Source organism: Oxyura jamaicensis, chromosome 1, assembly GCF_011077185.1.
Source record: "Oxyura jamaicensis isolate SHBP4307 breed ruddy duck chromosome 1, BPBGC_Ojam_1.0, whole genome shotgun sequence".
Lineage (NCBI taxonomy): Eukaryota > Metazoa > Chordata > Aves > Anseriformes > Anatidae > Oxyura > Oxyura jamaicensis.
The window spans coordinates 148,510,670-148,527,230 of NC_048893.1; the positions used below are offsets into that span (position 1 = coordinate 148,510,670).

Genomic DNA, 16,561 nt, shown 5'->3' on the forward strand with positions numbered 1-16,561 from the left:
TACCCTTTGATTATCAACAGTGCAGTCTCTGCTGTGAATGCTAGCACCACTGTAATCATATTTTTTGGTACATTTCAGGGAAAATTCCCCAAGGCACCACAGAATGTGGTTAAAATCAATTTAGGTTCTGTTTTATAGTCGCTACATGGGAGAATTTTTTATTGCCTGCAATGTCCCCATTTGTTTAGGTGAGCCCAAAGGGCAAAATGCACAGTTGGTACATCTAGACTGTTAACTAAAAGAGGACGAGAGCTAGAGCAAGCTGAAACACGGAGCCCTTCTCTATGCACGTTGCTTAACTGTTTGCTCATGGCTGGCTCTGTCTTGGGCCTCCACCTGGATTTCCTGGACTTTCTCCCAGACAATGCTTTGGGAATAGTTTAGGGAATAGTTTATTTGAGGGACTGCTTTCAAAGGAAGCATGGACAAGGTTTCACCAGGTTTGTCACCTCTAAGCCACTCAGTCCTTGTCATGCTCTCTCAGCAAGCCTCATGCTTTCAGGCAAACTCACAAGTTCTTGTCTCAGAGTAGGCAGTTCACAACCCAAATTTCATAACACAGAAATGTGACTCAGGTGAATTGCACATAAAAACTCTCACTTTATTTCAGGTGCCTTGAAGAATTGGAAAAAGCATAGAAATATAACTACTGTAATTATGTCTCAAGGCCATCCCAAGGGACCCAGAGAAACTGAGAGCCAAATATTATGAAGTATGATTGAAGTCAGCTGGTAGGACTCTAGGCAAGGGTTAGGCCCTTGGCAGCCTTTTATTTAGCACTATAGACAAACCTAATATGATCTGCATGTCATAAGTGCTGTGGTTTTTTTTGTGTTGAAAGTGTCACTTTTACCCAAATTCAACCTACTGCATTTTGTCAGTACTTTTTACCTTAATTTTCAGATTGTTTTTTGCCTTTCTATTTTCATGTTGCAGTTTGCTCAAACAAAATTGAGCTGCTTCTTCATTTTTATTGGAATTACAGGTGCAAATAGTAGTATTTTTTACATTACATTACAACTTCTGATTTCTCTTGAACTTTAATCCAATATAGGTACAATATGTTGGCACAAATTTATGCCAAAGCTGAGTCTGGGCTGTGAAAGCTTACCCACATACATGTCTTCTTTTAGTACAGCTCTCATTCATGTACAAAAATTTACCAGATCTATATGGCTTCAGAGTAATAACAGAAAGGGAAAAAACAGCTCATTTAACCCACCATTCTGATTTTTAATTAATTTAATGTGTCATTTAATGCTATAATCAGCATTACTTATTACTTGGATTTTACTGAACGTTGCTGTTGACAATTCAGGTGATGATAAATACAAAAATTTGGATGAGAAAAAAAATCTGGAAAACTGCTGGATAGGTTATGGTATCAGTCTGTAATGTTGTTCATCCCCTCCTGTATTTGTATCATGCTCAAAGTGGGTGGTGCAGGAGCACAGAGCATACACTACTAAGATGGTAGCACAGATAGTGTATAGCAACTGTATTCTTCAAATATAGCCCCTAGAGGATATTTCCAGGGAAAAAAATGATGTATAGCAGTGCACTCTAATGTACCAAACAATATTAATTTAAAACTATCCTGTAGTGAGACCCCCTGAACTTTCTCCAACAGCTTGAACTTTCCACATTCACCATGAAAGTATTCTGGGCAGCTGGCCAGTTCCTAAATAAACTGTGTGTACATCAGTTGCACAGCTTTTAATTTTGAACATGGTTGATCTCAGCCTGTTATGAAAACTGTCAACAGAAATGATGAGAGTTTGAGCATCACAGTACATTTATCATAATTATTTAATTTCATTGAAATATTTATGCAATGTTTAAGTGAAATTCACAGACTACATGAAAAGCACATCTTTCGTTCTTTACATTTTGCATGTTACTAGCTCTTCTTCCACAAACAGAATTAACTGAATAGAGAAACAAATAGAAGTTAGGAAGGGTAGATCTTATCCCTTTGGATATGATTAACTCTGGTTTTCCTCTGGCATGTTCCCACCAATGTGTCAATGTCCTAGAAATTCAATGACTGTATTCAGTTTGAGCTTTCAGTTTGCCTTGCCAAGAACATTACTTTCCAGGATGCTTCTGTCTCTAAATGCAAATTGGTGTTATGAACAGATACTCACCTTAGTTAGCTCTTTGAACTGTTAAAGTCATCACATTTATATTACCTGACCCCAGAGCACTTCAATGTCCCAGGCTGCAATGTCTCCTGCCTATCAAAGAAGCTGCAGTACACACTTGAAAAGAACTTGCTACTTTCACCCCGAGCACAATTTTGGTGATTGAGATCTGTGAGATTATAGTACTACAATCCTTTAAAATAGAAAAAAATTGAATGCACCATTTGTTGCTTTACTGGTCTATTCAGGTTTTATATAACAGTGTATAGTAAGTGACTCAATTACTGTAATAGAGCATATTTTATTAATTTTTTAAATATCATCACTTTAGTTTTTAAAACATGGACAAGAGAGTCTTTGTAGTTGGCAGAGGTGGGATGGTTTGTGAATGGTCTTGTGCTGTGGCTCTGTTGGCCTGGCTGGACTAGTGTGATTACGTGGGAGATGCCAGCATCCTGCTGGAGAGGCTGTTATCACCAGCTGGGCAATTGCTTTGCTGACTATCTCAGCTAAAATGTCTGACCATAACTGGTGTGGATATCCACTAGAAAGCTGACCCTGCCCCTATTTCTCACTAGTCATTACCTGATGTCTCTTTTATTCCCCCTGCCTCTACCTTCTTCCACTTTCACGACGATACAGACTACTGTATGTATTTAGAACAACTTCTTACAGGTTCTCTTTGGTTTTAAGAGCCCAGGTCTTGGTGATTTTAACAGTCACCCTTTTATAAAGAAGTCTTGAAGACAAATACATTTACAGCTGAAACTGCATTAAGTAGTGTGAATGAAGTCATCTCCCATTAATGCCCTGAACTGTGCCACGGGAGAGAATCCCAACAATGCAGCAGCTGATGCACCACAGTTACAGGAGATGCAGTCTGGGTTGTGTGTGTGTGTGTGTTTGCTAAATAATAGATTTGGTGTAACACTGGACTAAATGCCCCATTGCACAAGCCACCCTAACAACCAGCCCTTGGCTCTGATCCTTCTATCAGTGTTACTGATTGGGGTGCATTTGTGTTCAACGGGGGGAGGAGGGGAGGGAGGGCTCACAATTTGGTTTCCTCCAAAAAGAATCGATTGTGATTACCAACACAACTCACAAACTAAATCACCAAACAGCAAGTGAAGATAGTTGGGGATTCACTTCAGACTGCTGTGAACCAAATGGAGGCATGGACATCATGTCTTTCTGGAAAAAAAATGAAAATAAACCTAACACCATCAAAAAGTGTATCTTTCTATTGGCTGTCTTTTGTACTCATCTGAGATAGTTATGTGAACCAGATCTGGCTATCTTGGTGCCATGGGCCTGTATCTGAACGTGTTATTCAACTACTATGATCCAGTGGAATCCCAAATTAAAATTTCCTCTCCATCACTCCCTACCATTTAGGCACTGTTTTAATAACTTCTGATATAGGTTCAGAACAGACAGTAGTACTGTATGCATTGTGCCTTTAAATCTGCCCTTATAAACTTAAGCACCATGGAAATAGTGAAAATAGACATAAATTCCTTCTGTGGCTTTACAGGAATTGTTCTAGCAGGCACATGAGAATTTCGCCAGCCTGGGCTGACAAAATGTCATTGAACTGCTTCCAGTAGGCTCTTAGGAGCTGGAGACAAGAGCCAAGCAGTATAAATCAAGCCCATGCACATTTTCTTGCTAATTATAATAATAATAGTAACTAAAAAATAAAAAATAAAAATCAAAGAAAAAATGTCCTGGTATTTTATTTTGGGTTTAGCTGTTGCTAGAAACGTTCTGCACCATCATCACTGTATTTCAACATAATCCTGTACTTTTTTAAAAAATCCTGTACCTTTAAAAATATATGTGTTTGTTATGTGTTAAAGAAAGTTGAAATGTAAAGGATTTAAGCAGCAATACAAAATGGGATGTGTGTCATGCAGAGCAACAATTACACCCTAAATGTGTAGAGAAGAATTCAGTGAAGCTAAATGCTTCACGCTCCCCAACATGTAATATTATCACAGCATGAGTAATTGGAGTGATATTCAGTAGAACTGCTCTGACTTTAGGTTATTTTAAAGCCTATCTTGGATCATTCTCGTGGTTTGAAGGGGGATATTTCTGTTCCCTTGCTTATCACTTCAGCTATACAGTTCCCTGTTTCCAAGCTCTCCCTGATCTGTTCTGCGCTGAGACTTGAGGCAGCATTGCAATCTGTGGTGTGCGCTCTATTCTGCATACACTGACTTCTGTGAATGGGAGTCCATAGCTGCAAGGGACATTATTTGTCCATGCCAGAATCTGCCTATTTATACAGTGATTTCTCACTAAAGCAAACTAGCAGAAACTCAAAACCTTTTTTTCTTCCAAAATTTACCCTTACCCAAAGCTTTTCAACAACACAATGTTGCAGAAAAGCCCTGGTAGATAACCTGATTCATTTCCGTGACAGTGAAGGATTTCTTTCTGCGGTATGCTGGCATTTCAAGGGTTCTGCCTTGCCTGAATCTGGAATGATGAGGCACTTCCCTCTAGAGACCTTTTTGAGCACTCCTAGATTTTTTTTAACTATATTAAACTTTATTCTCAGCCTAAAAATTCCATTTTCATCCTTTCATTCCTATACTTGGATCACATTGTTATATTCTTGAAATAATACGTTTTCAAATATTTCTTCCATAATTTTACATCTCCTCCCCTTCTTTTACTATTAGTTGTGGTTGCTGAAATATAAATATTGGTCCCCTTTAGTCTTTCACTCCGTTTTTCTATCCCACTCCAATTGGTTGCTCTAGCTCTCTCCTTTTTTTCAAGTCTCTCTTCTGCACTGTTTTCGTTTGTCCGTGTGAGACTGCTGAAATGGTCTTCAGAACTGAATGCTTACCCTGGTACAGGCTCCTCAAAGCAGCAGAGAGAGGAGCTGTGAACTTCTGTACCATTTTCTAAGATCGTATAATACCTAACCAACAGAGATTGGTGTGAGCATGGCCTTTGGCTGGTAACATAATTGGTGCCCAAATTGCCCTTTTGATGCTGTATCATAGTACAAGTTCTGGTTTAGTTTCTGCTCTTATTCTTGCTCTAGAATTATTTTCAGTCTTTGTCTTTTCCTGTCTTTTCCAGTCTTTTCCTGCCCCTACTTCTGTATCTGTCCCCTTTTTTCTCCACTGTGGTATTTTACTCCACATTTTAATATCAAGTGAATTTCATTAATGTCATAATTTCTTCCTCTTTAAGGATCATTAATGAAGCCATTAATTAGGACTTAACATAATACAGATTTATGCAATATTCCATTCCCCTTCTCTTCTGACCCTGTGCTTTACAATTAATCATTAATCTTTGTTTGTAGCACTTCAAACAGCTTTCTGTCCACATGACAACTAGTATCCAACCGAATATGAATTGATTTTCAGTTTAAGCTGTCCTGTGGCTGGAAGTGGTGATGTTGCTGATAGCATGACAGTGCAGCAGAGCAGTTGTTCTTCTAAAGCATGCTGTGGAAGCATGGATTACACAAGGCAGTGCAAATGGGAGTTAAAACTCCATTCGACTTCCTGGGCAATTCACCATGGTAAAAATCTATAGCTGATTCTTATCAGCAGTATTCCCTGCAGGTGCTGATCGGGCAACTCTGTTTTAAAGTATAAACTCCTGAGCTTGTGCTCACAAGCAGGGGAAGACGAATTAAACTTCATATCTAAAAAAACTCAATTAGATGTGTGCTAACTGAAATGGTACATGATATTTGAATATATAGAACTAGATAGAAATTTAATGTTTAAATTCCCATTTAACATAAATGTAAAAACAAATGTGTTTCATGGAATCCTTCTGACGTGGTATTTTGTTGTTATGATCCAACTGAGTTGCAAATACAGTAATCACAATTCAGGAATCATATCTCCATATCAAATATTTTATCTTATATCATTAGATGTATCCATTATCTGTCCACATAGGTGTATCTGCCTTATCTGTATTTAAATGTGTGGTATTCCTTGGCATAACTGTTTGTGGATATTTACAAATGCAATATTTATCACTAGATTTGCTGCAGCTCAATACCAGAATTGCTGACGTAGATGGATTCTTTTGAGTCTTTTGATATTATTTTTAATACTCATCTAAATGCAATTTTTCTGTTACTTCCATGTTCTGAAAGCTGTTTTTCTTTAAAATAACTCCCTTTATAAATGCTATATTCTATTGGAATATTTTAGGGCTGTCAAGAAATACGGAAAGATGTGACTAATAAGAAAAGAGCATGGATGTTTATTCCTTGATAAAATGTTAGGGAACTGTGAAGGAAACATAGAAACAACCATATTGAATAGGGCATTAATATGTTTCATATTTTAAAATTAAAATTATTAGCAATCCTCACATTTTATGACTTTCAGTTAAAGGCATGGTACTGTTTGGAATTTTTCAGCTTCTAGCAATGAGTATCAAATTTACCCTCTGCAGTTCTTTGCTGCCATCTTCTGTTTCTTTAGATAATTGCTGTTATTATTTGAATCATGAAAAACAAGGCTGCAATATTACAGAGCAAATTTTTCCTTTTTCTTTTTTTTTTTTTCATTTCCTTGTTTTTAGCTGAAGCAAAGTGAAGCAAATGCAGATACAAAAGAGAAGCTTCCACTGCGTCTACGCATCTTTGAAAAATTTCCAAACAGGCCACAAATGGTGAAAATCTCCAAGCTTCCTTCAGATTTCACAGTTCCAAAAATAAGGTATTGAAATATTCCCATTGCTAATATGCCATAAGCTGGTCTGCTGCCACAGAGCTCCAAAAATATTTAACTGTTTTGCTTATGGATGAAGCAGATACTTCAGAAAATCAGAATTGAAACAGAATTAACAGAGTTGAAAGGAGCTGAGTTTTTATTTTTATCTTACTTTTACTTAAAAAAAAAAAAAAAAAAAAAAAAATCCTAGCACTCATTATAACATATTCATGAAAGGAACTAGATTGACTGGAACCAACACAAATAAAATATGATTGAAAACTATATTGTTGTTCTTCACTCCCATTTGGGTTTTAGGTTCTTGGCTGAAATGGACAGCCAGCAGTCTAATCAATTCTCATGTGGCTTTTTGAAGATGAGATCAACTGACAGCAAATCATTAAGAGTGGATAATGTGGGCCATCGAACAGCATTTTCATAGTGATGACCTTGTCCCCCCTTTGGACATGCACTGTTACTACTTTCCTGTAAAACTCACCTTAACAAAGGATCAGTCCCTCGGTTGGCTACTAGATCATCAATTAATATTAGTGTTTTAATTGGTGTGGTGCCAAGAAAAGAAAATTATCACAGAAATCTAAGGGCTGCTGCTGCAGATACAGGGTGATGAGACTGCTGAAACAGCACAGGCTGGCCGAGCAGGTCAGGCTGTGCCCATACCAGTATCCCCAGTAAGCACACGCTTGGAGAGAGGATGGTGTAAAGGATGGCTGTCATTGTTCTTTGTCTTCTGAGATTACATTTTTTTCTGATGAAACTTACAAGGAAGCTAGTACAACTGATTTGCTCTGTTTGTACCATCTTAGCTGAATGCGAGGAATAATGCTGGTCAGCAGGGTCAGGAAAAAGTGTTCCAGACCTCAAGGAAACAGTCATAGATAACTTTGTTCTCAGTACCAAAATACTGCTTAGTTATATATTGAGGGTGTTCTCCCAGTCTCCCTCTTTTTAAAAAAAAAAAAAAAAAAAAAAAAAATATTTCTAGCTATGTTTTTTTCCCAGCACCCTCTAGACATGATCATGCTAAATCTTTAAATCTGAAACTATTGTACTATGTGAAACTATCTCTCCAGATAAAAGTTAGTTATGAAATAATCAATTTACACTGAAAACAGGGCAATGATATTAAATTTAAAAGACAGCAAGATAAATGTATGTTTCTTGTAAACAGAAATACTTTTTCAACGTGGCATATGTGAGGCACAGAATTGCTGAAGTGCCTTAATACTGGCATTCAAAGCAGTTATACGAACAGATGTTGTTTGAAATCTTGAAGAAACAATTTCTTGCAGGAAGTATGTTTCCTTTGGATTATACCAGCATTTGATTTATATTGCAGTAACAACTCACTGTGTAATGAGCTCAAAAGAGCCAAAAACTGCAAAAGGCACTTCAAATATTTAGCATTTTATTTGGTAAATAAATAAATAAAATAATTATTATAAAATGGAGTGTAACTATTTTCTTCAAAGCTACATGCAAGCCACACACTTCTCAAATCAGCTACAGATTCTTTTAATAAATTGAATGTAAGTTTTATCAGTTGTTTTTTCTTCATTCTGTCCATTTATACATCTATAGGTCAGTACATCTGTTTCTCACAGTTTATGTTAACACTAATGGAAGGTGACACATTGTAAAGAAAAGCAAATATTAACTGTTCCTGGGTTTTTAATCTATCAATATCCTCTATTTGTTCACAAGGGAAAGTTTTATGAAGCAGTTTATTGATCGCCAGCAACAAGATACCAGCTGTCTGCTGCGAAGACTTCCTTCAGCATCTTCTTCCTCATGTGACCACTCTAAAAGATCAGCAATTGAAGAAAACAAGTATATTGATCAAAAGGTAAATCAAGAATACACAGCAGTATATGTCTATCCTCGAGTATTGTGAGGAGAGACCTCAGATTATTCAGTTTGTCAAATTACTTAAAAGCAAACACAAGCTGGGGCAACTGAACACAGAATAAAATGCTATACTTAATTTAGGTATCCGAAAACTGACATCATAGTAGAGCCTTATTTTGTTTGAATTCTCTCTCCTTCAACTTCAAAATTCAGATGTGATACACAGTTTTGTTCAAAGCATCCATCTTATGAACCTATTTTTTTTTAAATAGTCTTGCTGTAAATCACTACGAAGCTAGTAGAAATTAAAAGTTTATGAATATCACAGTGGATTTCTGAGTATCTTGCTACTTTTACAGTGCTTTACACACTCACTGAAGCAAGGTAAAATGTAATCAGTGGAGATATGTAAAAATCTAAGAATTATTCTAGTTATTTAGAGGGCATAAACCTCTGCGTAGGCCTGGGAATTGCTAGAAAGCAGATGATAAACATACAGTTTTGAGACTCATTGTACTATATGCTGATAGTCTCCCAGCTGGACTGGTGTGGATGGTTGGGTTGAAAAATATCAGGAGTGCTTCGAATGATGATAACAAGGGTGCAGCAGCATGAGTAAATGTGTGTAACTTCTGGCACCTTGCAAAACTATGGGGTCAGAGAAAAAATCAGGGTGTACCATGGAAGATACCATGGAAGTACGTGGTTTGCAACCGGAAATTGGGATAGCAATTGTACAGGCAGGAAACAGAGTTACAGAAAACAATGTTCTTCTGATAGTGTATGTAAAGAGCCTATTTACAAACAACTGTTAATTTTCATACCTAATGCAATACTAGAACTCACTCCTGTGGCCAGTGTAGTCTATGCCATCAGTAAGCCAAAGCTGAAACGGTATGGCCTGAGAGGGAGGTCTGTGGTGCAATATTCTTCAACAAACAAGTCCATGGGAAGGAATCAAGTCTAGGTGGGCACCATCTACTCTACAAGAATAGCAGAAATATTTGATAAGTTATTAACTGACAAGCCTAGGGGTCAGCAGAACTACACCAACTATTACTAATAGTAGATCTCAAACACTGTGCCTGGGAAATCAGAGTCTATTTCTACCATGTGATGAAGAGATGAATGGAGACCTTAAACTTGTCCAAGCCACACAATGAACTCCACAGTGTGCAGTGCAGAGCTGTGCAATGATTTGGTAGGTCTGTTCACATTAATATATAGCTGAAGAGGTTGGACTTGATGATCTTGAGGTATCTTCCAACCTAGAAAATTCTGTGATTCTGTGATTCTGTGAAGTACATTAAATCGGAGTTTTAATTCCTTCTGCCTGCTGTTCACAAAAGTGAATCCTTGTTGATTGTCTTTTAAGATAAGTGAATAAATGGCACTGTTTATTCAATGAGATTTTGAAATATGGGAAGAGAAAGATACATTATTTTCATTGTTTCACTTCCAAGAGCAAATATGCTTGATCTGACTTCACTATTTTAATTGAAATAAGTTTTTGCAAATTGTTTTTGCACTATTCAACCTGCTTTTACTATGTACTTTTGGACTTCCATGCCTCAAAGGTAGGATTAATGATGAGAATATTTCTGATAAATGTAGTTTAAAATGAGGTATTTACACATTCCTGTTAAGAAGTAGAAAGCACTAGTTAGGATTTAGTGAAAGTAATTACTATGGCTTCCTATAGTTGCAGTTGCCAAAGCAACCTTAGTTTTTTATGGACAAATCTTCTTAAAAATATCTTATCCTTAAAACAAGATTGGAATGTCTGTTTGCATTTAAATGTAAACATTTCATGTATGTAAAAAAAAAGAAACCCAAACAAATATTTTACTGATACCATTGCATACTAGGATGCGTTCCCACTGCTTCTGATGACAGTGGCTTCAGAATTTTTTCATATCTCATTTACATTGTAGTTGGTGAAAAAAAATAGGGTGGAATCAAAAGATGGGATTCTGCTGGCAGATTTGACTCTTTCCTTCCTTACAGGTGCCTGAAATATGGCTGGCTCCTCCAATTTGTTCTGGATGTAGATAGCATTTCTGCATTCCATATCTGCTGAAGTGATTGGAAGCGTATATGATACATATGTTCCCTTACTTCCACTTCATCAACATTCTTTTTTTCTTTCTCCAAAAATGTGCAACTATATTTATGGTACTTTTTTTCATTCAAAATCCATCTGACCTATAATTTGTCATTATCAGTACAGCAAATCATTCTATGTTCTATTGTATAACAGCTTTAGTAAGTCTTTTCAGAATTATAATTACCTAGTTCCTTGAAAAGCAGCTTTAAGTTGTAAGAGGGAAGTGAATTTTCATTGAATTCTTCCTATTTTAAGGTATTTTATCTTCCCAAAATAGTAGAAAAATATATTTATTTGTTACCCATAACCATAATTAAAATCAGTTTGAAATTATTTTTATCTATGCCAAATCAAAATAAGAGTTTTGAAAAACAGACATCTGTAGTGCCTTTTTCTAGTCAAGTCTGTGAGTTCCAGAAGTTTTTCTAACTCCTCCAGATTTATAAACCAATATCAAAGAAATAAGCTAACAAAAAACTAGTAGAAAAAAATGGCTTCTGGGCTTCTGGGTACCTTAATGCCCTTAAAGTTGTATACCTCCCCTAAGAGTTCTCTCTCACTGTGTGTGGTTAGGTTAAGTTAAATGCATGAGTGGATGTGTGGGGACAGACCATGCCACATTTGTTCTTACACATCACATGCCAGCTACGTTTGGGCTGTCTCAGTTACAAACACTTGGTAGGCAGCTTCCCCATGATGCTTTTGTTGAGCTATTTATATGTAACATTATGTGCAAGACTGGGCTTCTCTGAACTTAACACTGCTGGAAATGGAGGATGGTCATCCTTTGCTCTCCCCTTGAGGTGTGCTGAGCAAACTTTCTTAAACCCGTTGATCTTGCCACAGATCTCCTTTAGACTGTTCTGATGTGGTCTGCAGGCCACAAGTTGAAGGAAAGGGTTAAAAAACATAAAAATAGGGAATTATGACATCACATGAACATTGTAGATGTTGGAGAAGGGGAGTTTTACAAAGACAGAGGGAGTTGTATGAAAATTATCCACAGTATGCTGGGAAATTCCTTAGCTAACCAATATTTCAGTGAATTCTTAGAACAGGATGAAATATGTGTACACAGATAATTTTTGTGTGAGTGGGTGGATGAGAAGAAAGGAAGTTGGCAGAAAATAAAGACATCTCACTGTGATGGCTCTCACAAGAGCCTGAGGGACAGTCACAGCAAGTTTCAGGGGACAAAAGCAAATAAGCTGTAAGATTAACGACAGATGAGGTGTCTAGTAAAATACAGTTGAGTTGGCTGTTGAGCATTGTACTTGGGTTCATAACTTCAAGACTAGAATCAGAGGATGGCACAAACACCTCAGAGTGCTTTCATAAGAGACATAATACTTTTAGTAAGCCATGCTAAAAATGTTGCAAGGAGGATGCTCCTTAACAGGTTACTTCTCTTTGACCACACAACACAGCACATCCCTGTTAAATTATGTTTCAAATCTGACAGGCTCATGAGATGAACTTTAAAAACGCCTATGGCTCATTATGTAGATATGCCCATGTGCATATCTACAGCTGTGGCACAGCAGGACTGAATTACAAAACAAAGCAAAAGAGCTTTCAACATATCCACATTGTTTATAGCTCAGACATTCAGCATCTCCCATTTAGTTGAAATATTATAAACAAACTAGCGCCTTTATTTCTGCATTTTTAAGATTAACTGCGTAGTAGCAAATGTATTTTCTCTTTTCCATCCCCTGTATCATCCAGTTTCCTTTCATTTGTATGAGTTTCAGTTTTAGCTCTGCAAGCAGTGAAGTTCGTAGCTATTACTTTTTCCTGTGGGACCAAGATCCATAATTGAGGTCTAGCTCCCATGGAAGCTCATCCTCCCACACCATATGCCTCTCCCGCTGATTTCCTAGTTACAGCAGCAGCCATATGACAGGAGGAGATGGTCAAAAAGGGAATGCTGATCTCAAAGGTAGCCACAGCCATTACTGCGGAGGACTATGAGTATTAAGCAGCAGACTTTGTGCTGGATTATGCATTCTTTGGGGAGTCGGTGCAAAGAACAGGGCACTGAGGTGATATGTTCATGATGACCTGTGTTACCTAGCAGGTGGGCTGCTGAGCTTTGCATCTGTTTTTTTTTTTTTTTTTTTTTTTTTTTTTTTTTTTTTTTTTAGACTATTTGGCTTCAACCCCAGATATGATCCTGCTGATATCTGTTAAAGCTAGATTGAATGGGACAAAAACATCAACCCAATTACAAGCCTCATCTTGGAAGGGTCTGAGTACTCCCTTGGATATTAACTCCCCTTGGTTTATGCAGACATCAGTGTTTTTCAACACTTCAGGGAAAGGTTATATTTTTATCTGTTCACTATTTCAAACACACATGGAACACACAAGATTGACCACAACTGTTAATGCATGTTTGGTTAGCATCATAGATGCTCCATTTGTGAGCTGCTGAGACATGCCACCTACTCTTGATAAGTTGTTGCTGTTTAATATGGAAAGTTGTTCCAGCATGTCTTTTAGTGGCCTGTGCTCAGATTCTTTCATTAACTATTCTGTTTTGTTTTGTTTTGTTTTCAAAAAGAACCACATATATTCTGAGAGTATTCTGAAAGGAGCTCTCCTTGCAGAAAGTGTTTGTAATTGTAAGAGCTGAAATACCTTTTAAAATCAAAAACAGGGTGTCCTAAGATACCTTTCAGAAAATCATCAGACGTGAAGACAGGCTTATAAACTTTATTCCTATTTTTTTCTTCTTAGAAAAGAAACAAGGGTAGAATATTTATTCATAAATCCTCATTTCCAGAGGTGAATTTGTACTTCTTATGCTAATAAACTCATGTCCCAAGTTAATCAGCCTCTTCTGAACTTTTCTTTGGCTATTGTATTGTGCAAAGCAGAACATGGGCACAAAAAGTACAATAACATTCTGTTGTGTTCCTGGTTCTTCTTTTCCGTATGTAATTTGAAAGAATGACTATATCACACTAATTTTGAATACAACAGAAGCCAATAAAGTGTAATTGCATATGAATTCCAAGCAGAAAAGGGTACTTATTTTTAAACATTGAGTACATTTTTTCTGAAGTACTTTTTTTGCAGAACTTTGTGCATAAGTATCAACAAAAATCACTCAAACTTTATCTTTTTCTCCCCTTACTGAGTATCTGAGTCGACCCTTGCTCACAATTCCAGTTTCCTTTAACCTCTTGTTAATTAAACACAGCCAAGTGCTTCAGTCTTACCTATTTATGTCATTCACAGAATATTGCCAAAATCTGTCTAGTTATAACATTCAGAAAAGCCATTAAAACAATCTACCTAATAGAATGAGAGTGTCCTATGAACATATCATTTTCTTGGTCATTACAGCCTTGATTTTCAAAGGACGTGATTTTTGTCCCATGTCTACTCTTATCGAGATCTTTCTAATGAAGCTAATATATGGAAATACATTACTACGTTTCAGGTTTTTTGAAAATTAATCAGGAGGCCTCTTTGTCTATTTTGCATTTTTCAGAGATTTTATTTATTTCCAAATAAAACAGATATGTAACAATGCCCCTGTGTAGAAATAATAAATTTACAGGAAAAGAAAAACTTATGAAGTACTGTCTCATAAAGTGTTTTATCACATACACATTTCATTTGTTAATATTTTACTTTTGTGATCATTTTTCAGAGCAGAGAAGATTGAACTGCAATAATAGGAAGACACTGTTCTTGTTATGGTCTGTCTCTAGCTACTGATGATTTTAAATTGGCACTCTCGCCTCTACATAGTGTGCTCAAAAATCTCCCTGAAAAAGACCAATTTTCAATTACATTCTGAAACAAAGGAAACTGGGGATTGGATACTTGGCCATTTTCAAAGTGCCACAATTCTGCACTTCTTTCTGATATTAGCTTTCTATATCATCAGTTTTGCTGCTATAGATTTCAAGAGTTTGATGCAAAGTCTGGGAAGATGCATTAAAACACAGGGGGCTGATCATACCCCTCTTGTTTCTTCAATCAACCAAAATTCATACATGGCAAAATTTTTAGGGCTGCTGGATTCTAACAGATAAGAGCATACATAAGTATGGAATGAAGGAAGAGTTGATGAGGGGCTGGGTTACAGAAAAGCCTTTCCAGTTTAGCCTTTACTCTCCCTTTCCCTGATCCTACTGAATATCCAGATCTCTTTCTCCAAGCTCTTTGATCTCTGTTACCCACTTATAAGACTCATTCAAAGAACTGATTAAATATAGTCATGATCACTTTGTGCTAGTGAAGGGAATTACATGCTTGTACAACCAGAAGTAACGGTTTTCCCTATTCCCCCAACCCAGGTTACCTCAAACTATCTCAGAGTCTTCTTCTGCTCCCAGTCCAGCCCAGACTGGCAGTCCCTTCTTCCTTAGAAGTGAAGGTGTGGAGTAGGGCCCTCCTGCTCCATCACTGTGCACGCAGCAGAGAGTATCACAACCCCATATCGGCTAGGCCAGGAGTCCTCACTTTACACCCTTCTATTGGCAGCCATCAGTAATCCACCCATCCCTCTTTACTGGCCTTTCCCATGGTTTCCCTGGCTTCTGCCTGGAGTAAAGATGGAGAACAGAAGAAAACAAAAGAAAGCACTGAATGTAAAAAGCTCAGATATGCCGAAGACAGAAACCCAACCATATTATGACAAAACATTAAAGAAAGGGATTCTTCTTCCTTTCTGGAGCTGCTCCCCTGTGTATCTGAGATGGACTATTAGCATCCCCTTTAAGTCTCCGGGGGTTTTATGAGTATGTTGGTATTAGCCCTCTCCACATTCTCAGACTGAACAGAATAAGGTTCCTGGTTATGAAAGACCATGTAGATTTTCCAGACCAGTAATCACCTAATTAGAAGAGCACATCTTTCCTTAAGAAACAGGCAGCAATCAAGGTCTACAAAAGGAATTCAGACTATTTCAGGTCAATGGCTCGAGAGAGTTAAGGAGATAATGCCCAATTCTCTTCTGATCAAAAGGGACAGCCCTTGACTCCTTGTGGCACATAGCTAATGGTAGGCCACTTCCTTGACTGTTCTGTGAGCCTGTTTCTTATGTAGGACAATCTCGCCAAAAGCCAGATTTTCAAAGTCGAAATGAAAATAATTAGTTCTACTTTGAGAGAGGGATATGGATCTGTAGAAGTTCCTTGTAATTACATCCTTTATGATCCTGTAAGTATTAAGTAAATAAGAGCTGTAGAAATTTCCCACCAATTTCCATATGATTTAACCTGCATCAATTCTTTTGAAAATGTTGTTAGGTGCCAACCAACAACTTGCAGTCTTGCAGTTTGGCCTTCCATCGCTCTTCGGGTTTCTGTCACATTCATTTTGATAGAGTCTGATCTCTTCAAGCTGAAGATGCATAGACAGGATGTTGTTGAACAAATGATTATGTATTTGAGAGGCTACATAGCAAATTTGTGTGGGCCAAAAATATCTTGTATTTAAAGAAATGCTCAAATCTTTAAAAGATTCAGCCCAAATAAACATTTCCTCACTGTTTCTTATAAATAACTCTAAAATGTCATTTACTGTAGTGACTCTTCATATTTCTCCAAGAAGCTGTTAAATAATGATATAATACCTTACAATCTGTTCATTCAGCAGCTCTACCTAAACCATTTGTTGGTGTCCAACAAATTCCAAATTGAAACAGAAGCTTGGGATGATTTTTTTTCCCCTTGCTTGGAATTTCTGTCATGGTACAGAAGACTATTCCC

The 16,561-nt window shown here is 37.1% G+C and overlaps 1 protein-coding gene across 1 annotated transcript in view; it reads left to right on the forward strand.

Moving 5' to 3' along the window:
- The window catches only part of NALCN (sodium leak channel, non-selective), a 233,975-nt gene that overhangs the window by 170,072 nt on the left and 47,342 nt on the right, over positions 1–16,561 (forward strand). Inside the window, exons 16-17 of the mRNA XM_035318632.1 lie at positions 6,723–6,859; positions 8,579–8,720. Coding sequence (XP_035174523.1) covers positions 6,723–6,859; positions 8,579–8,720 — 279 coding nt within the window. The remainder of the gene's footprint in view (positions 1–6,722; positions 6,860–8,578; positions 8,721–16,561) is intronic.